This window comes from Poecile atricapillus, chromosome 26, assembly GCF_030490865.1.
Source record: "Poecile atricapillus isolate bPoeAtr1 chromosome 26, bPoeAtr1.hap1, whole genome shotgun sequence".
Taxonomy (NCBI): domain Eukaryota; kingdom Metazoa; phylum Chordata; class Aves; order Passeriformes; family Paridae; genus Poecile; species Poecile atricapillus.
This window is the reverse complement of record NC_081274.1, coordinates 102,761-121,892: the sequence shown is the minus strand read 5'-3', so window position 1 is coordinate 121,892 and position 19,132 is coordinate 102,761. Positions and strand designations below refer to the sequence as shown.

Sequence of the window (19,132 nt, the reverse complement as noted above, 5' to 3'; positions counted from 1 at the left end):
CAAATTACATTTTCTAGCCTTTTTCCCAACCTCCAATGCATGGAATTTCCCTAAAGCAGACTTTTTCCCCCTGGAAAAGGTCCCCAGGAGACCAGGTCTGTGGTTTCCGTGATTTATATCATTAATAATAAAAAAGGGTGTGATTTCCCGCTCTGTGTCCTTCCTGACTGCTGGCAGTGGCCCGTGGCTTCCAGGCAGAAGGGACAGGGACAGTCCCTGGGCCACCTGCACGGGGCCTGTGGCTCCTCCAGGGTGCAAACACCAGGAATGGGGTTTAATTAAACACAATTCCAGCTTGATCCCCACACCCAGGGGCAGCAAACGCCAAAAAGAGAAGTTTAAACACGTAAGTGTCGGGGTTTTACTTTATCCAAAGCCAGAGGGGAGGAGAGAAAAGGGATTGGGATGGTGCAGGATGGGGTGGGACAGATGTGGCTCCGTTTTCAGCCACCAGATTTGGGGTGGCAACTCGGGACAGCGACCCCGAGGGATGCTCAGCATCTCTGAAAGAAACTTCAGCCGACGTAAGTCCCTGGAAGTGCCAGGAGTGGGGGATAAACCTCGGGAATCGGGGAAGCTCAGGGGCACAGGGTGATCCGGGAGCCCTCGCCCCACACCAGGAACCAGGGGTGGATGCTCTGCCCCTTGAACGAGGCTGCTGGGAAGGCGAAGATCAGACTTCTCTTATCAGCATCAAAAAAAGCCACCTGGCCCCTCTCGTAGTCCAGGGCCACTCGCACCCTGCTGGGCGCCCGGATCGGGAAGAGCGGGATGCGCTCCAGGGCGGTGAGAGCCCAGAACTGGCCCTGGCAGAGCCCCATGGACCAGAGCTCCCACTCGGGGCTCCCGGGGGTCTCTGCCCCGCTCCCGGGGGTCTCTGCCCCGCTCCCGAGGCTCTCCCTGGCCACTCCCAGGGCCCAGGACCCCGCGGGGGCCACCTGCACGTCCCAGCAGCGCCTCCCGGCCGTGACGCCCTCGCGGCCGAGCACGGAGGGGTCGGTGCCGGCTCCGGGTCCGTCTCCGGGAGGGTCGGTGCCGGGTCCGGGCCTGGGTCCATCCCCGGGAGGGTCGGTGCCGGGTCCGGGTCCGTCCGCGGGAGGGTCGGTGCCGGCTCCGGGCCCGGCTCCATCCCCGGGAGGGTCGATGCCGGCTCCAGGTCCGGGTCCATCCCCGGGAGGGTCGGTGCCGGGTCCGGGTCCATCCCCGGGAGGGTCGGTGCCGGGTCCAGCCCCGGCTCCGTCCCCGGGAGGCTCCTGGGCGCTTTTCCAGCTGACGCTGCTCCCGTCGGGCGCCACGAGGAGCTGGGGATGAGCCGTGCCCGGGTCCAGCGTCACCGTCACTGTGCCGGAGGGGATTCCCTGGGTCCTGCCGTCCCGCGGGAGGATCCTCGCCGTGAGGATTCCCCGGCTCCCTGCGGGGCTTTCCCCCTCATTTCTCTTCGTTTCTTCGGCATCTCCCACCCATCTCTCACTTCAGCCCCCATCCCAGGACTTACTTTTCTCCGGCAGCTCAAACATCAGGATGTCTGCAAGAAGGGGAGGAGACGGGGACTGATATAAAATGAATAATGAGTGGGAACGGGAATGTGGGGAGGCTGTTCTGCCATGCTGAGGATGACGAACGGAACTGTGATAAGACAGGATTGCTAAATGCAAAAACTAAATGCTATTAAAATAATAGCAATAAAATACAGCATACAAATATAACAAATATAATTCACGATTGCACATATACATAATAATTATATAATAAGCATATAATAAATGCAATTTATATATATAATACAATCAATGAAATTCATCGCTTCATCCTCCAGCCTGCTCCTAATACCTTGGAAGCTCCTCAGTGTCTCCTCCAGGAGAATATTTTCCTCCCTGAAGTGATGAATTTTCTTTTCCAGCTCTGGAAGAGGCGACGGGGGCAGCTGGAGGTTTTCCTCTCCGAGGCTGGAGAGGGAAGGAAGGAAGAGGTTGAGGATCCACCTCGGAGGGAGCCCAAGGAATTCTTTGTACCCAGCCACAGAGGAGCCTTTAGGGATGGGGTCAGACCCCTTCCGCAGCGATTTGGCCACAAAACCAAATACTTTGGTCTCTAAATGGGTCCAGATACAGGATCCGACTCCCAGTCCCAGCCCAGGGCAGGAGGAGGAGTTCAGGCAGCCCCGTCTGTACCTGGTCAAGGTTCCGCTGATGTCCTGGAAGGGAGAGAAAGGGCTCGGTGAATCACTCCGAATCAGAGGAACACTTACACTGGAAGAGATTTTCTCTGCCGGTCGAGTCCAACCAGCGGGAAAACCGCTGAGGCACCAGACTGGGGTCTGGAGCAGGGTGCGGCCCCACCGCAGAATAGTTTGGGCTGAAGGGACCCCCAGAGCCCACCTCGTCCCACCCGCTGCCGTGATCCCGCTGGACTGGGCTGCTCCAATCCCGCCGGAGCCGGTGGCTCCGTCTCTTGTGCCGTCACCTGCAGGAAGGTCCTGGCTGGCTGCTGGCACTTCTCCTCCAGTTCCTGGACGCAGGTGTCCAGCCGGGAGATCTCCTTCGTCAGGCTCGTCACGTTTTCCTCCTGCACCTTCCCGATGTCGCTCTCCAGGTCCCCCAGCCGAGCCAGGAGGTGACGGGAAAGCTCCTCCAGGGAGAGGCGCAGCCCCTGGAACTGGGAGAGAATCCGCTGCCGCTCGGCTTCGGTCTTCTCCTGCGGGATGGGACACACGGGGAGGGGAGCTGGGTGGGAAGGGCGAGTCAAAGCCCCTTCCCCAGCCCCAGGGGCGACCTCGCCCCTCTAAATCCATCGGAAGACACCCGCTCCCCCACCCCTCTGCTCCAAAGCATTTACCAAATACTCCCAGTTTCTCCTCATTTCAGCCTCCCGGAACTCCAGGAGTTTCTCTCTGTCGTCCTTCAGGGTTTGCAACCGAGCCTGGATTTGTTCCTGAGGGAACGAAAAAGAAAGACTCCGTTTCTCTGAAGATCGGGACGGCTTCAAAAGCACCCTCTGGGCAGGGGGTTGGAGTGAGGGCAACGCCGTCCCTCCTCCCGCTCCAGGAAAACATTCCCGCTCTTATTGTCTACGTTCCTGCTGATTTAGGGATCGGCAGGTATCCGCTGGAGCTGGACGGAGGCTGGAATTCCGCAGCAGGGAGGAGGATGAGGACCCTGATCCGTCCAGGCTCGGAGGAGAACAGAGAGAGCAGAAGCGCCGAAGCGCGTCCTGTCCCCCCTAAACAAGCGGGGCGCAGGGGGGGCAAATCCGGGGGGACATTTCTACCCTGGCGGGGCTCCTGGATGGAAAAGCTTCCCTTTACCTTGAATTCCCGGACAGCCTCCGGCACCGGGAGCACGGTGTGGGCGCGGTGCGCGCGGGACTCGCGGCAGATCGCGCACAGCAGAGCTCCGTCCTCCTTGCAGAAAACCTCCAGGGGCTCCCGGTGCCTCCGGCATCCTTCCTCTTCCTCGTCCCCGCTTCCCAGGGCTTCCCCGCGGCTCAGGCGCCGGGCGATCTCCAGCACCCGCTCCAGCTCGCGGCTCGGGCGGAGGCTCCGCTGCGGGGCCGTGTCCCGGCACCGCGGGCAAGCGAACCCGGCCGTGGGCCACTCCCAGCAGCGCTCGATGCACGAGCGGCAGAAGTGGTGGCCGCAGTGGATGGACACGGGGTCCCGGAAATATTCCAGGCAGATGGGGCAGGAGGCCTCGGCCGGGAGCGCGTCCATGGCGCTCCGGGGGATGCGGGAGCCGCCGCTTTCATTTTCTCCGCGCAGCGGGGGAGGCGTTGCCTTCCCGCCCCCCGCGGGCGGGGGAACTCCGAGCCCGGCGGGGCTGGGGATGGAGAGGAGGGCGATGGCCAAAATCCTCCCGGCTGCGCCCCCCGGGTGGTCCCAAACCCCCGCTCCGGGTGGAATTCCTGGGATGCACGGCCCGGTGGGAAGGGGGGCCGCGAGGGTGAGACCCCATGGAAGTGGGGTGGAATTAGGAAGCCGCTCCTCCCTCCCGCATTGCAAATCAGGACCAATTCCCAAATCTGGGATGATCTCCAAGGGATTTCCCCGGGCTCTGATGGATGCGGCCCCCCCGGGGGTCCCAGCTCCGCGCAGGAAGGGCTGGAACCTCCCGCCCTTGTCCTTGACTCCCTCTGGGAACGTCCCGGCTGCACCCGGGAGGGGATTTGTCCCTTTTTAACATTTGAACTCTCTTTCTGAACGGGCCCGTTCGCAGCTTTGTCCATCCCGTCCCGCCCTTTCTCCTCGGCACGGCCGAAGGCTGAAAAATAAAAAAAAGCTAAAAAAATAAATTATTTCCCCAACGGACCTATTTGCCGGCCCAAATAATTCCTTTATCTGGCTGATGCTTTGAAAGCAAGAGCAGCGAAAAAATCTAGCCCTTTTCCTAGTCTATGTTTAGGTTTTTAAATGTTACTTATTAAGATTATTTTAATGTAGATTTTTTTATTAATTTAGATTTCTTAAAATATGATTTTTAAACAAACTTTGATTCCTTAATTTTTGATTTTTTTCTTAATTCGGATTTTTTAATTTGGATTTTAAAAAAAAATTAAATTTAGATTTTATGGAATTTTTATTGAGGAACTTTTTCCCTGAAACGGTGAGAAAAGGATGCAGGTTGCTCCCAGCCCTGGATCTACCTGCACCTTGAAGCAATTGAGCAAAACCCTTCAGAAAACCTTGGATTACTGATTTTCTTTTCCTCTGGCACTGAGCAAATATCCTTGTCTGTTAAGCCCGAGCCTCCAGCTCCCTCTTGAGCCCAGTTCACGGTGATTATACCCGGTTAATCAAGGAGGGAAATCTCTTCGAAAGCTTCGAAAGGGGGGTCTTGATCCATCCCAACTCTCCACACGTCTCATCCCCCGATAAATCAAATTTAGCCCCAGATTAACAAAAAAAAAAAAAAAAAAAAAAAGAAAAAAAAAAAAGAAAAAAAGAAAAAAGAAGCACGAAGCCTCCCCCCAGGTTTCAGTCTGAATCTTCTGAGCACCGGAAAACCCAGAACCCCCAAAAAACTCCCGCACAGCGTTAACGGCGGACGAGTTTTTGACCGATTTCCTCAAAAAGAAAAAGGCATCGCTTCAGTACCGAGCGAGGTACCAGCGGGTTCCGGTGGCTTCTGCACATGAGGGGCTCCCGAGTTTGCGCTGGTGCTCCGGGGGGGCTCTTGGAAGAAAAGGAAAGTTAAAAATAGGACGGTCTGTGGTCAGCGGCTCAGCCCCGAGCCGTGAGAGAAACGATTTCCTGTGCAAAAGGAGAAATGAAAGGAACAATAAAAGTGTTTTTGAATAAAGGTATTTATAGCTGCACGTACAGCAGAGCAGGGTGGGGGTGTTGGAGTCGGGCGTTTGGGAATGCTGAAAAATCGGGAGGCGGAATGAGCAGCAAAGGATGAGCCAAGAATTACTCCAAGCTCTGTTCCCCTGGCCGTGCCCTTCATTTACTAGGAGTGAATAAACAAATTAAATACGCATATAAATAAAATTTATCAATTAATAAATTTGAAAGAAATAAACTGAAAGCAGTGAAACAAGTCCGGTTCCTGGTTCAGAGCCCCAGGGGAGCCTTGGGGCAACCTCTCACTTTCCCTGGGTGTTTTTTGGGGGAGAAAGGAGTGGAATGGTGCATCCCAACCAAGCCGGTAAGTGATGAAGGAAGTTTAATTTCCATTTAATCTCCTTCCAAGGCGCTGCGAGCCTGCTGGGAAGGGGGATTCTCTGTCCCGCTCCGGCTCGGCTGCGGCTGCGATCCGGTGCCGAAGCCGCTGCCAGACGAGTGTTCGCCACACCCCAAAGCCGGCTGGTCCCAGCAGCGCAGCTTTCTGCTCTCCGGGGCACGGAGGCACCGGGGCACCGAGGCACCGAGGCACCGAGGCACCGAGGCACGGAGGCACCGGGGCACCGAGGCACGGAGGCACTGGGGCACGGAGGCACCGAGGCACCGGGGCACGGAGACACCGGGGCACCGAGGCACCGAGGCACCGGGGCACCGAGGCACCGGGGCACCGAGGCAGCTGCAGGAAGCGGAGAAGCCGCGGGGAAGCGGCCGCGCCCCGGGGCCATGGCCCAGCCCGGCCCCGCGGGGCAGCTCCGAGCCGAGGCCTCCTGCTCGCTGTGCCTCGGCCTCTTCCAGGAGCCCGTGTCCATCCACTGCGGCCACAACTTCTGCCGGGGCTGCATCGAGCGCTGCTGGCAGAGCTGCCGGGACTCCTTCACCTGCCCGCGCTGCCGGGAGACGGCCCCGGAGCGCAGCCTGAGACCCAACCGGGAGCTGGCCACGATCATCCGCATCGCGCAGCGCCTCAGCCTCAGGGGGCGGCCCGGGGCAGGGGAGCGGCTCTGCCAGAAGCACGGCGAGGCTCTGAAACTCTTCTGCGAGGAGGAGCAGAGCCCCCTGTGCCGCGTGTGCCGCGAGTCCCGGGATCACCGGCTCCACGCCGCCGTCCCCATCGAGGAAGCGGCGCAGGAGCACAAGGTGGGAGGTGTCCGGCTGTCCCTGGGGATGAGGGAGGAGGAGAAGGAGGAGGGAGGAGGGGAAGGAGGAGGTAGGAGGAGGAGGAGGAGGAGGAGGCCAGGTGAGCGTCGTTTTCCTTGCCAACATCTGGATTTCTGCACCTTCCGCCCGCCCCGCGCTCCCGACATCGCCGGATGGAGGGAAAGGCACAGACTTGGTGTTTCTCCTCCGCTCAGGAGAAGCTCCAGGCTCACGCGCAGATCCTCAAGGACAGGAGAGAAAAGATGCTGGGGCTGAAAGCGGCAGAGGAAGAAAAAAGCCTGGACTTGCTCGTGAGTGACCCTTCCCTTGTCCCTCTGTCCGTGATGATGAATGTGGAGGCGCTCCTGGGTTCCCTGTGCCTGTCACCGCTCCCATGGGGAAGAATTTCTCCCCGGTGTCCAACTTAGACCTGGATTTTACGAGGTTGTTGTGGATCTCTACCTCCCTTCCTGGGCTCACAGTGAGGCACATTCCCCCTATTAAAATAGACAGAAAACAGGAATCACCCGATCACATCTTTTTTGCATTGTTTTCCTTTTTCCTGATCTCTATCACTGACTAATCTGTTTATGGGTTTATTTTGCGTCTTTCCTTGTCCAAAGGTCTGGAGCCTTTTGGGTACAAAGTTTACGGACCATGGGAAAATGCTTTGCCAGCAATCCCTACCTAGAAATGGCCAAAAAAAGAGAAAAATTCTCTTGATTCTCCCCAGGTTTTGCAAGAACCCTGGAATTCCTGGCGGTGACAAATCCCCACTTAATTCCCCCTGCTGGCATTTCCCTCCCCCAGCCCTGTCCCAGCCCCTCATGCTCGGTGCCCTTGCAGGAGCGGGTGGACGGGGAGCGACAGAGGGTCCGGGCCCAGGTCAAGGAGTTGCACCAGCTCCTGGAGGAGCAGGAGCGGCTCCTCCTGGGCCGGCTGGCAAAGCTGGACCGGGAGATCGTGCGGAGGCAGGAGGAGAACATCAGCAGACTCTCAGAGCAGATCTCCTCTGTGGGCCAGCAGATCCAGGAACTGGAGGACAAGTGCCAGCAGCCGCCCTGGGAACTCCTTCAGGTGAGACCTCAGAGCCCTCGGAAAACCCTTGGCCACCTGTGGTGCCACCAGGCCAAATTGATCCTTACCAGAATCCCAGGACCATGGTTTGGGTAGGAAGAGGCCTCACAGAGCACCTAGACCACAAAAGGAACACCTTCCACTGGGCCACGTGTCTCCAATCCCCATCCAACCTGGAGATATAAAAACTCCTTTTAAAATCCATTATTTCCCCCCTATATTATTTCCTTCAATGCTCATGAAGTCATGCCAGCTGTCCACTGGAATGTCATGGATCACCCCCAGGGCCCAGCTCGCCCATCACAGGGTTCACCTGTCCAGCTGGACACCCCCAGCCATGGTCTGGTTCCCTTGTCCACAACAGGAAACCACTGGTGCTCCCCTGGTCTGGAGGTTGTCACTGAATTCACCATTAGACCCCACCTCTGGGCTGGGCTTCACCCCCGCTTCGATAATTAAATAACCAAATATAAAAAAAATCAAATATTCAAATATCTAAGTATTCAAATATCCAAACATTTAAACACCCAAACAAACAGTCATATATTCAAATAAGCAAAGATGTTTATTAGCAGCAGTCACGCCCATCCTGGGAGGGGGATAATGCTGATAAATCAACTGCTCATTAAGGTTGCCATGGCCTCACCTGAATTCCCACAGATCCAGAATCCCTCGTTTAGGCCGAGCAGTGCCCCAGGGTCACCCCACAGCCCTCCCTGGTTATTCACCCCAGGCTGGCTCCACTCTGAGCCCACGATCCCTCTGATCTGTCTCTCTGTCTCTCCCCTGCAGGACAGCAGAGACATCCTCAGCAGGTTTGTGGCTCCTCTCCTGCATTCCTGCCACCTTCTTATTGTTTGTCCCCGTGGCTGGTGGACTCTGAAACCCCAACTATCCGTGACCTGTGTGACAGGGAGGTGCAGGACACACCTAGGACACCACAAAAGTCCAGTTAGGATGCTGGAGACCAGGGTCAGGTACTGGGGGGTGAAGCTGCTCTCAGATCCATGAAAACCTCCCTCTTCCTGGAGGGATGAGCTTTTCCTTCTCAGCCTGTCAAAAATAGGGACCCAAGAGCTAAAAGTGTTAAATTCTGAGGGAATCCTCCACGCTTTAACAGACCTGTTTGTGTCCCCTTCGGATTGGGAGGTGAGAAGGAGGAAAGTGGACAAGGAAAGTAATTTCTATTCCCTGATTTCCACTGGCGGAAAATCTTCACCATCCAGAGACTCCTCAGCCATGGCTGGCTCAGCAAATATTCCCCAGGAGCTCCTTGATGAGGAGCAGATCCCAAAAACCTCCTGTAGATGCCAAAACCTAAGAGGAATGGAATTATAAAATCATGGGAACTTGGGATGGTTTGGGTTGGAAGGGGCCTTTCAGGTCCCATCATTCCATACTCCTGTGGAGAAAATCTCCCTCTTTCCAGGCTGGAGAAGCAGAGTGCCCCGGAGCCAGTGGAGACTTCACCAGAACTGGCAGAGGAACCCACAGGGTTACTGCAGAAAAATGTCACCCTCAAAGAGATGCTGAAAAAGTTCCAAGGTATGGAGGGACCAGGGAAGAGGGCTGGAGGCACCTTGGGAAATCACCCCTCAAAGATGAAAATCTCAGATATTTTCACATGGCAACTTAAGAAAGGAAAACCATGGGACATCCCCCAGTGACCAGCAAAACCCCCACACTCCAGAGGCTCATTTCTGCTCCAAGCCAAATTCCCTTTGTTGCCTTTTCCACTCTTCCAATCCCACACATGGGCATCAAACCACCCCTGGGGCATCCCAGACTGGGGAAGACGGGACAAACCCAACCCCAACAGCTCTCCAGGGGCAAGACCCAACTCGTGACAGCCACCCCATCCCTCCGCAGTCAGCCTGACGCTGGATCCGGACACAGCCCATCCCCGGCTTGCCCTGTCCGAGGATGGGAAGTGTGTCTGGTGGGAAGACACCCGAAGGGCCGTCCCCGACCACCCCAAACGCTTCGACTCCTCGCGCTGCGTCCTGGGCCGGGAGGGACTCGGCTCTGGCCGGCACTACTGGGAGGTGCAGGTGGGCAACGGGGCCGCCTGGGCCGTCGGTGTGGCCAAGGAATCCGTGCGCAGGAAGGGCCGGATCAGCGTCAAGCCCGAGGTGGGGATCTGGGCCGTGGGGCAGTGTGGGAGCCAGTGCCAGGCTCTCACATCCCCCACCGTCCCCATCTCCCTGCCCGAAGCCCCTGACGTGGTCGGGGTCTACCTGGACTATGAGGCCGGGCAAGTGGCATTCTTTGATTCCCAGAGGGAGATCCTGATGTTCACATACCCTCCGATGTCCTTTGGTGGGGAGCAGGTCCTGCCCCTGCTCTGCCTGGGCAGGGGGTGCCAGTTCACGCTGTCCCCGTGATCCCCCCCTGTGGTGGGTCCCTCACCTGGGGGGGTTTCGGGGCGGAAACTTCCCCTTTCTCCATCATTTCTGCCAGTGAGAAGCCACAGCTGGTTCAGAGAAATGTTGATTTGAGGGCTGGGAGAGACTTTCTGTGCCAGGGCTGTGATGAGGGGGAGGATGAGAGGGGAAAAGGATGGAAAATAAAGGGAAATTGGACAAAGAATGGGAATAATTGGTGTGATCAGAACAATCTGCTGGCACCTGAGCCATTTCCTGGGACCTGGACATCCGGAAGCCTGGATATCTTGTGTCCATCAGCGTCATCTGCTGGATCCACCAGAGGCTGGAGCTTGGACTCCTGGGGTCTGTCAGGGTCAGATCCTGGGGCCCATTGGGGTCAGATCTTGGGGGTCCCATCAGGGTCAGATCCTGAGGTCCATTGGGATCATGTCCTGGAGTCTATGGGGGTCATGTTCTGGGATATATCTGGGTCAGGATCACATTGTGGGACGCATCGGGATCAAGTCCTGGAAGCACTTGGATCACACCCCGAAATTCGGGGTCAGACCCTGGGTGCACTCGAGCTCATCCCTTTCCAGCACAGCCGCCCAGCGAACCCTGCGCGTGACTCCCTGGTGGTCTAGTGGTTAGGATTCGGCGCTCTCACCGCCGCGGCCCGGGTTCGATTCCCGGTCAGGGAATGACCTTTTCTCACTAAAGCAATTTTTTTTTTTTAAATCTCTTCATGTTTAAACATCTCCTAACCCCTTCAAACACCCCTTTTTGTGCCTCTCCCTCCCCGTGGGCCATCCCCTTCCACCTGTCCCAGCGCCTTCTGTTATTGAGCAACAGATAAATAAATAAATAAGCAATAATGCTAATTGCATTTTTTTTTCCATTACCTTGATACGAAAGGCGTTTACCAGCTGTGCTGACATAATTGCAGTTGAATACTGAAATTTAATAGTGGTGATTATTGAGGGGTTAAGTGTTTATTACGCATTTTTTACAGTGAGTAATCACCTCAAAAGGATACAAGATTTTTAAAAAGAACAATAATATGGAAAACGGGAAAATTTTGAAAAGGCAACAATAATTTGAAAAACGGAATAATAATTTGAAAAAAGGGGAGGATGAATGCTTTTAAAAAGGGAAATAATAACTAGATATGGAACAGTAATTTTAGAAAGGGAAAATTAATTTTTAGAGAGATTAATGCTTTGAAAAGGGGAAAAGTTATTTTAAAAGGAAGTAACAATTTAAAAACAGAAATAATAATTTATGAAGGAATAATAATTTGAAAAAAGGAAAAAAGCAGAGCAGGAAAAGGGGAATTTTTAGGAATTTCTCCAAAAATAAGTTCTGTCAGGAGTGGGATTTGAACCCACGCCTCCATGAGGAGACCAGAATTCCCGAGGGAAGGTGAATCCTTGAGTCTGGCGCCTTAGACCACTCGGCCATCCTGACAACGAAAGCTTGGGGCAAAAGAGAGTAAATTGGTTATTTAAAAAGCGGGGTTTGTCGGGCTTTTCTTTCTTTTTTCTTTTTTTTTGATAGGGGGATTTTTTGGGTTTACTTTTTTTTGTCTGTTGTTTTGTGGGAGTTTTTAAAATACTAATAAAGGGTAATTATTTAAAAGGTAGAATAATAATGATTGTTAAAAATGAAAAATAATTAAAAGGAATAGTAGCTGAGGGGAAAAGGATTTAAAAATAAAATAATGATTTCTGAAAGGAGCAATCACTTATAGAATAAAAATAAGAAAACGCGGTATAATAATAATTTTAAAAGGAACGATGATTATGACAATACTATTATTATAATTATTAATTTTTTAAAAAGGAACAATAACTTACAAAGTAAAAAGGGTTTAGAAAAGGAATCATAATTTCAAAAAGGAGGAATGGCTTTAAGAAGAATGAAATCATAAAACCTGGAATAGTAGTTTGAAAAGGAATAATCAGAAAATAGGGAATGATTTAAATAGTGAAAAGGAAAACGTCGCTCGCCCAACGTGGGGCTCGAACCCACGACCCTGAGATTAAGAGTCTCATGCTCTACCGACTGAGCTAGCCGGGCTCCCGGGGAGTTTCCCTTAATGACCCATAGAGCCGGGCTCCTGGGAGCTTCCCGTTAATGACCCGAGATTTCATGTACAAATGATCGCACTTCCACCCCTTTTTTCCCGGGAATCCCTTCACCGAGCAGATCTTTTTGGGGTGGAAAAGGCTGGGGAAAAACCTCTCCCGCCAGGCAATTTTGGACTCTCCGCCAATTCGGCCTCCGCGATCAAAAGCCCTCCTTAAACACGTCCCCGCTCGGATCGGTACCCGCGGGATTATCACCCTGGGGGTGGAAGTGGGTGAAATTTGGCGGAATTCTGTGGGAAATGCGCTTTTTTGGTTGTTGTCGATCGGTTTTGAGGCTGGAAGGGGCGGAGCCTGCGACACGGCGCGTTTCTGTAGTGTAGTGGTTATCACGTTCGCCTCACACGCGAAAGGTCCCCGGTTCGAAACCGGGCAGAAACAGCACCCTTAAATGCTACTTTTAATTATCTTCGTCTCTCAACATTCCTCCAAATTCCTTCATGGCGATGCTGGCAAAGAAAAAAAAAATTAAAAAGTGTATTTATAGCAGCGAACTATTTAATTTTTACTCCTTTCCCTGGCGCTGGTAAAAATGCGTGTTTATAACCCAGAAGAGGTTTATTCCAGTTTATCCACGGACAAATTTAGTAGCCCTGCGGACAAACCTTTTTGAGCAGAAACCCCTACGAGCTTCAGTGTCTTCCCCCGAAAAACAAACGTCTTCAAAAATATGACTCCGAGGCAAGTGTGGGAATGCTATTGTCGCAGGAGTGGCTGAAATTCGTTAATATTTAATGGGTTATTTGGAGTCACGGCTTCCTATCTTGAACTACAAAAAGCCACCGGAAATGGACTGGAACTGGAGAGATTACTTTGACTTTAGGAAAATACTAACAGCTCCTTCCCTGACCGGGAATCGAACCCGGGCCGCGGCGGTGAAAGCGCCGAATCCTGACCACTAGACCACCAGGGAGCTGCTTTCCCCCCAAATTTCACCATTCCCAGCGATTTTTTACATCCAACGAGCCAAAGCTGCCTCTTCCCATCGGACCCGGGACAGTCAAAACCAGGGAAGCATTAAAAATTATAAGATAAAATAAAAGAAATAAAAATAGAAAAAAATAATTTAAATAATAGGAATTGTCTTCCCTGGTTGTCTAGTGGTGAGGATCCGTTGCTTTCACCGCCGTGGCCCGGATTCCTTTCCCTATTGGGAAACACACTCTGAAAACTACTGAATTCTCCAAAAATCATATTTTTTAACCTCGGGGTCGCCCCTGTCCTCGACAATGTCGCCTGTCCTTGATTTCACGCGAAAGCTCCCTGGTTCGGAATCAGACAAAACTCACCGACTTCGGGGCAATTTTTGTGGGGGTTGAAGCATTTCCCTGATGCTTTCCTTTATTTCCGTCCTTCAGCGCAACTTCTCAAACGCCGCTGGAATTAAAAGGGATAAGGGAGCGAATGAAAAGCGATAAGGGAATGAATGAAAGGCGATAAGGGTCAAAAGCGATAACGGAATCCAAAACGACGAGGGAAACTTTTCTCATAAGGTTTAACGATTTTCGGGAGAATCCACAGAGGAAATTTGGCTTCTCGATATTCCAGAAAAGGTGCACACAACTCCCTCCGTGCGGTTTCTGTAGTGTAGTGGTTATCACGTTCGCCTCACACGCGAAAGGTCCCCGGTTCGAAACCGGGCAGAAACAGCAGCTATCTTTTTTCGGGTTCTTCCTCCGCTGTTTTTCCAGGCCTGATAGGATTTGGGTCGTTCTGTGGGGCGCGGTGACAATTCCAAGCGGTTTAGCTTTGGCCAGTTAGCAAGAAGTTTAACCTTGCAGGATGAGCGGGCGCTCTTGTATTTTGGGGTGTCTGAAATAGTTTTAATCAGGGAATTCCTCCTCCGATGATCCGAACGGGGGCGTTTTGGGGGGCTCTTGGTCTTGTGCAGCCTCGGGAGGGACTCCCGGGTGGGTGTTGGGAAAAAACCCTCCAAGCGAGGAAGGGAAAAAAGGGCCAGGGGATGTAGACAACACCGCCAGAAAAAGGGAAAATAAACCTTTTTCCTGTTAATTCGCACCAAAGTAATTCCCTGGAAGCAGGACCCCCCCGCGTTTCTGTAGTGTAGTGGTTATCACGTTCGCCTAACACGCGAAAGGTCCCTGGTTCGAAACCAGGCAGAAACACTCCTTTTTTTGGGGGGGTGTAATTAACTCCCTTTCCCACCCGCTCGGTAGCTGGGGTTTAACTTCAGGGTTATTTTGAGTGGGGTCTGAGCTGCCGGGTTTGGGGTGGCAGCTTTGCTCCCGACTTCTTCTACATCCATCATTTCTTGCGTTTGCTTCCCAGAGGAAAAATTATTAAAAAAATCAAATTATCAAAGGCGCAGGTAGGGATAATTCGCATTTCAATCCCGCTGCTCTATCAAGCCCCGTCTTTGTCCGTCCCCGGCCAAGATGGAGAGGAAAGGGTGGAAAAAGATTTTATAACGTTCAAATCCAGCCATTCCTCGGTGTCGAAACCAAGCAACGACTCCCCTCCTCTCCCTCAAAACATTTTGGGCTCGTTCATCCCCGGGACAAGCTCCGGGGAAAAAAAAGAAAAAGGCATTGTGTGAAGAGGGAGAGGAGGAGGCGTTGCAGTCACGCGTTCCTGCTCCTGGATGGAATTGTTTGTTCTTGACCTGGAATAGCAGCCAAAATTCCACGTTCAACACCCTCCCTCTCGGCCGTGTTTCGTCAGAGCTCTTGGCTCCATATTTCCCCTTATTCCATAAATTCGGGTGTTAAAGAGAGCCGGGCAAGGTTTTTCCTGCGGGAATTCATCCTCCTCATCCTCCTCCGCTTTTATTCCCGTTTCTCTAGCAGATCCAGGCTGATACCGCCTTATCCATGGTGCGGTGTGCTCGGATTTGAAGGGAAAAATCGGGGAAAATCAATAAAATGATCTAAATCCTCGTGAAACCCAAGGATTGGACTGATCGCTTCCCAGCAGCGTCACCCGCAGCTCCTCCCGGGTTTGTGGAGCTGCTAGAATGTCCATAATCTGCTTTTTCTCCTCCACAGAAAGGGGGAGCCGCTGGATTCTGGAGAGTTTTCCCTCTGTGTCGAAAACATGGAGATGAGTCCCACCTCTGGAAAACTGGGAAAACTGCCCAATTCTAGTGTAGTTTGGGACAGGGTGTCCTGGCTGGGGATAAAAAGTGCTTTTTCGGGAGATCCCAGGCGCCTGAGAAGCCGCTGAGGAGGAGCCAGCGTGGGGGATGAGCCAAGGATGGGTTGGGATGGGTTAAACCGAGAGGATTTTACCGTTTGGAGGGTAGGGAAAAAAGGGGAGAAAACAGACAGAGACCCTTTTCTCACCAAATTCAACCCAAAATGTTTTGTCTAGGTCGTGTTTTGGTAGATTGGACTCCACGCGCAGCTCCCTGGTGGTCTAGTGGTTAGGATTCGGCGCTCTCACCGCCGCGGCCCGGGTTCGATTCCCGGTCAGGGAAGGAGCTATTTTGTCAAAAAAAATTCCCTCTGTTTTTTCATGTCTGTCCTGAATTTAACATCTCCTAACCCCCAAAATACCCCTCTCCACTTTCTTGTGCCTCTCCTTTCCCCCGAGGCTTGCTCTTCCACCTGCCCCAGCTCCATCTTTATTGAGCAACATATTAAAAAATTGAAAAAGGGAAATAAATTGCAAAAGGCAACAATAATTTGTGAACGTGGACAGTAATTTGGAAAAGGGAAAAATAATTTGGAAAAAAAAGGTGAATAAAGGGTGGATAACTTTTGAAAAAGGGAATAATAATTGAAAAGGGAATAATTAATAATAATTTTAGAAAGGGAAAAAGTGCTTTAACAAGGGGCCAACGCTTAGGGTTTTATGATTTTAAAAAAACCAAAAAGAAGCAGCACAAGAGGCGACATCCTCTGCCAGATCTTCCAGAAAAATCCCACATTTCCCAGCCCGGACTGGGGTTTCTTCAGTGTAAGACGCCGGAAGCCCGGCTAGCTCAGTCGGTAGAGCATGAGACTCTTAATCTCAGGGTCGTGGGTTCGAGCCCCACGTTGGGCGGCATGAATTTCCTTTTCCCACTTATGTACCCAAGTATACTTTTAATGCATTTTTTGTTGCAATAAATTCTTTAAACTATTATTCCTTTCCTTAGCTATTTTAATTTTTTTATTCTTATTTAATTATTTACTTTCAAATTCTTTTTACTGTTATTACTATTATTAATTATAGAATTATTCCTTTTTAAAAGATTACTCCAGTTTATACTGTTTTTATTCTTTAAAAAAACATCACTCCTTCTTGAAATTATCTTTCCTTTTTAAATTCCTGTTACCATTTAAATTATTTTCCTTTTATTTTTCTCATCGTCATCAGTCACCATCATCATTATAATTCCTTTTAGAATTATTATGCCAGGTTTTCCTATTTTTATTCTGTGAAAATGATCGTTCCTATCAGAAATGATTATTCCATTTTGAAATTATTTTGCTCTCAACTATTATTCCTTTAAAAATTATAATTTATTTTAACTTTTAATAGCAATTATTATTCTATCTCTTTATAATTAACCTTTAGTAGTAGTTAACAAGACCCCGCAAAGCAACAGACAAAAACCACCAATCTAACTGAGATAAAGCCAAAAACTTGGAAATGAGGGATTGTGCCCTAAAACCGAGGGGGTATGCCCTAAAAAGTGGCTTTGTGCTCTTAAAAAACCAGAGGCTGTGCCCTAAAAAATGGGGGTTGTGCCCGAAAAGGGAGGTTTGGAACTTAGAAATGAGGATTTGAGCCCCAAAAAGGAGGGCTTGGACTGACACCAGGAATTTCACGCTCGGGAAGGTCCCGGTACCGCCTGGGCAGCTGCACAAACACAGGGATGGGGTTGGCACCAAAGGCCTTGGAAATAACTCGGAGCAGGGAGGCAGGGGAATTAATCACGTGCTAATTATCCCTGTCATTAATGAGGTCCAAAGCCCCCGGTGAGGGCATCCATCGGCGCTCCGGGCCCGGCTCCATCCCCGTTTCCCGAACCCGGTTTGGGGGTTCTGGGGGCCGGTTCCCCTTCGGGACGCGGGGCTCCGGGAGCGGTGACCGCGAGTCCCGGGTGTTTGTCCAGCTGTTCCCGAGCATTGTTCCCAGGGGACGGCGTCTCCCGGGGGATGCGGGGTCGTTCAGGCCCCGAGGGCAGCGCCGGGATAAAGGCAGCGCGGGGCCGCGGCTCCGGGAGCCCGGAGGAGAGGACAGCGGGGTAAGGGACCGGCACCGGGGCTTTCCGGGGATTTCTGGGCTTGTTCTTGTGCGCTCGGCATCATCCCAACATCTCTTCGAACTTCCCGGGGAACAGGGGTTTTTACGCACATTTTTATGACCAGCCTTATTTTTAATATATAAAAGATGTTATATATATATGTATTTTAATATAGTTACATATATATAAAATAGATATATAATTTGATATAAAGTAGAAATAACAATACAAAAGAATGTGAAAAAATTATTATACGGTACCTAATTTATGCATAAATACATACAAAATATATAAATACATCATCTAGTATAATATATAAATAAAGTATATTTATAGCACATAAATATGTACCATATTATAATGTACAAATATACTATTTCCATGTAGTCTTATATTATATACTTTTATATTTCTTACTCTTATTTTTATATTTCATAAGAGAGGAACCTGTTTAATTTTTAGATAATTGGACATTCTACAAAAACCAGATAAAATTTATGTTTTCAGTGAAAAAACAGTGAAAAGAGGGCGCCCTCAGGAGCCCGGCTAGCTCAGTCGGTAGAGCATGAGACTCTTAATCTCAGGGTCGTGGGTTCGAGCCCCACGTTGGGCGGTGAATGGACAGTTTTATTGTTCACCGACATCTGATTTTTTTCCTTTTATTTACCCAAATATTGGGTTCAGTTGCTGGCGCTGTGTCTCAGCACCTTTGGCAGTGAAGTGCCTTTTTTCCTCATTAAATAATTTTATTTCCATGGGATGCTCCTGTCCTGGAACCACAACCACCAAAGTCTCCAGAATTCCCCATATTTCAGTTTTTTAGGCAAATCAAGCTTTTCTCTGCTCTTTTTGCCCCAAAAGGCACAAAACAAAAGAAGCGGGAGGGTTTTTCCCCGGCTGTTTTTTCTCCCCCACCCTGTTCCAGGGCTGAGCACGGAGGGAACTCATTGCGGAGATGAATTCCTGAGCCGTTCTCATTCCAGGGAGCGCCGGGCCGGGCTGGGAAGCGGATGGAAGTCAGGACCACGATGAAGCTGCTCCTGCTGGGGCTGAGCCTCGTCCTGTGCGCTGGAGTCGGTGAGCGGGGAATAAATTGGGTTTAATAAGGTTGGCACCTCCCCGGCCGGTCCCCAGTGTCATCCCAGCCCCCGAGGCAGGATTCTCCCCGGCTCTTCCCGAAGTTCATCCCATTTTTTCTCCTCTGCTGCAGCTGAGGCTCTTCGATGCCACGTCTGCAAGTACAAGATCCCCTTGGTCGGGTGCTTCGGGGGCACCAACGTGACCACCTGCGAGCGCCGGGAGAAGTGTGCCCTCATCAAAACCACCCTGGGTGCGTTCGCTGCGGGTTTTCTTGCCTTTCCCCATCCTCTCCTTCAGGAAGGTTCCTCCCGTCCCTGGGAAACCAAATTGCTCCTGTGGATGAGTGAGGATGGGGAGACAAAGCCGCAGGGAAAGGGCGGATGGGAGAGATCGAGTTCATCCTCTCCACAGATCGCTGTCCCAACAAAGTTTGAAGAAGTCGCTTTTAAGCCAAGGGGAGACTCTCCCTTCCAAAGAAGCCGGGGGGTAGGGGCTGTCTCCGTAGGCGCATCTCCTGATTTTCTTTTTCTCTTAATCAAATCAAGCTGTGACTTGATTTGGGGGGTACATTTCAGAGCTTGGTTTCTCCTCAAAGCCCAAAGTCTGATTTTTACGGTGTTTGTGGCGTTCTCGTCTCCCCTGCAGGGAAGATGACCTTTTATTACCAGCAGGGCTGCACCTCCGCCCTGAACTGCGGCCGGGAGCGGGCGTCGGACGCCGAGTCCCGCCTGACCTCCCGCTATTCCTGCTGCGAGACCGACCTCTGCAACGAGGAGTGGGGCGAGGAGCCCAC

The 19,132-nt window shown here is 51.7% G+C and overlaps 3 protein-coding genes, 1 long non-coding RNA gene and 10 other non-coding genes across 14 annotated transcripts; 10 read left to right on the top strand and 4 right to left on the bottom strand.

The window, feature by feature from the left end:
- Nucleotides 1-578: 578 nt before the first annotated feature.
- LOC131588484 (E3 ubiquitin-protein ligase TRIM7-like) lies at nt 579-3,849 on the bottom strand. Its single transcript, XM_058857375.1, has 8 exons — nt 3,305-3,849; nt 2,836-2,931; nt 2,464-2,694; nt 2,172-2,194; nt 1,831-1,946; nt 1,496-1,525; nt 1,220-1,339; nt 579-1,006 (listed from the first exon to the last, which is right to left on the bottom strand). Exons 1-8 carry the CDS (start codon nt 3,707-3,709, stop codon nt 579-581), a joined length of 1,449 nt encoding a protein of 482 aa, XP_058713358.1. The 5' UTR covers nt 3,710-3,849.
- LOC131588485 (uncharacterized) lies at nt 995-1,307 on the top strand. Its single transcript, XR_009279581.1, has 3 exons — nt 995-1,078; nt 1,157-1,195; nt 1,229-1,307. It is a non-coding gene; the product is annotated as an uncharacterized LOC131588485 (long non-coding RNA).
- A 1,310-nt stretch (nt 3,850-5,159) lies between the features above and the next one.
- LOC131588476 (E3 ubiquitin-protein ligase TRIM39-like) lies at nt 5,160-10,695 on the top strand. Its single transcript, XM_058857352.1, has 7 exons — nt 5,160-5,295; nt 5,688-6,475; nt 6,691-6,786; nt 7,322-7,552; nt 8,345-8,367; nt 8,982-9,097; nt 9,422-10,695. The coding sequence occupies exons 1-7, from the start codon at nt 5,262-5,264 to the stop codon at nt 9,934-9,936; spliced, it is 1,803 nt and encodes a 600-aa protein (XP_058713335.1). The 5' UTR covers nt 5,160-5,261; the 3' UTR covers nt 9,937-10,695.
- Nucleotides 10,548-10,619, top strand: TRNAE-CUC (transfer RNA glutamic acid (anticodon CUC)). Its single transcript has one exon. It is a non-coding gene; the product is annotated as a tRNA-Glu (tRNA).
- Nucleotides 10,696-11,281: 586 nt separating the features above from the next.
- On the bottom strand, nt 11,282-11,385 carry TRNAL-CAA (transfer RNA leucine (anticodon CAA)). The gene is made up of 2 exons: nt 11,348-11,385; nt 11,282-11,327 (listed from the first exon to the last, which is right to left on the bottom strand). It is a non-coding gene; the product is annotated as a tRNA-Leu (tRNA).
- Nucleotides 11,386-11,924: 539 nt separating this feature from the next.
- On the bottom strand, nt 11,925-11,997 carry TRNAK-CUU (transfer RNA lysine (anticodon CUU)). The gene has a single exon. It is a non-coding gene; the product is annotated as a tRNA-Lys (tRNA).
- Nucleotides 11,998-12,373: 376 nt separating this feature from the next.
- On the top strand, nt 12,374-12,446 carry TRNAV-CAC (transfer RNA valine (anticodon CAC)). The gene has a single exon. It is a non-coding gene; the product is annotated as a tRNA-Val (tRNA).
- A 460-nt stretch (nt 12,447-12,906) lies between these two features.
- TRNAE-UUC (transfer RNA glutamic acid (anticodon UUC)) lies at nt 12,907-12,978 on the bottom strand. The gene has a single exon. It is a non-coding gene; the product is annotated as a tRNA-Glu (tRNA).
- Nucleotides 12,979-13,641: 663 nt separating this feature from the next.
- TRNAV-CAC (transfer RNA valine (anticodon CAC)) lies at nt 13,642-13,714 on the top strand. The gene has a single exon. It is a non-coding gene; the product is annotated as a tRNA-Val (tRNA).
- A 404-nt stretch (nt 13,715-14,118) lies between these two features.
- Nucleotides 14,119-14,191, top strand: TRNAV-AAC (transfer RNA valine (anticodon AAC)). The gene has a single exon. It is a non-coding gene; the product is annotated as a tRNA-Val (tRNA).
- A 1,238-nt stretch (nt 14,192-15,429) lies between these two features.
- On the top strand, nt 15,430-15,501 carry TRNAE-CUC (transfer RNA glutamic acid (anticodon CUC)). The gene has a single exon. It is a non-coding gene; the product is annotated as a tRNA-Glu (tRNA).
- A 496-nt stretch (nt 15,502-15,997) lies between these two features.
- On the top strand, nt 15,998-16,070 carry TRNAK-CUU (transfer RNA lysine (anticodon CUU)). Its single transcript has one exon. It is a non-coding gene; the product is annotated as a tRNA-Lys (tRNA).
- A 901-nt stretch (nt 16,071-16,971) lies between these two features.
- On the top strand, nt 16,972-19,127 carry LOC131588415 (uncharacterized). Its single transcript, XM_058857286.1, has 3 exons — nt 16,972-17,259; nt 18,243-18,336; nt 18,470-19,127. Exons 1-3 carry the CDS (start codon nt 16,972-16,974, stop codon nt 18,991-18,993), a joined length of 906 nt encoding a protein of 301 aa, XP_058713269.1. The 3' UTR covers nt 18,994-19,127.
- TRNAK-CUU (transfer RNA lysine (anticodon CUU)) lies at nt 17,800-17,872 on the top strand. Its single transcript has one exon. It is a non-coding gene; the product is annotated as a tRNA-Lys (tRNA).
- Nucleotides 19,128-19,132: the final 5 nt, after the last annotated feature.

Coding starts and splice junctions, on each gene's coding strand:
- LOC131588484 (XM_058857375.1), bottom strand. CDS start 3,709: ATGGACGCGCTCCCGGCCGAGGCCTCCTGCCCCATCTGCCTGGAATAT. Junction 2,195..2,463: donor CAGCCAGGACCTTCCTGCAG/GTGACGGCACAA, acceptor TCTCCCTTCCAG/GACATCAGCGGAACCTTGAC. Junction 1,947..2,171: donor ATCAGCGGAACCTTGACCAG/GTACAGACGGGG, acceptor TTCCCTCTCCAG/CCTCGGAGAGGAAAACCTCC.
- LOC131588476 (XM_058857352.1), top strand. CDS start 5,262: ATGAAAGGAACAATAAAAGTGTTTTTGAATAAAG. Junction 5,296..5,687: donor AAAAGTGTTTTTGAATAAAG/GTATTTATAGCT, acceptor TCTCCTTCCAAG/GCGCTGCGAGCCTGCTGGGA. Junction 9,098..9,421: donor GATGCTGAAAAAGTTCCAAG/GTATGGAGGGAC, acceptor ATCCCTCCGCAG/TCAGCCTGACGCTGGATCCG.
- LOC131588415 (XM_058857286.1), top strand. CDS start 16,972: ATGAGGTCCAAAGCCCCCGGTGAGGGCATCCATCGGCGCTCCGGGCCC. Junction 17,260..18,242: donor CCGGAGGAGAGGACAGCGGG/GTAAGGGACCGG, acceptor TTCTCATTCCAG/GGAGCGCCGGGCCGGGCTGG. Junction 18,337..18,469: donor CGTCCTGTGCGCTGGAGTCG/GTGAGCGGGGAA, acceptor CCTCTGCTGCAG/CTGAGGCTCTTCGATGCCAC.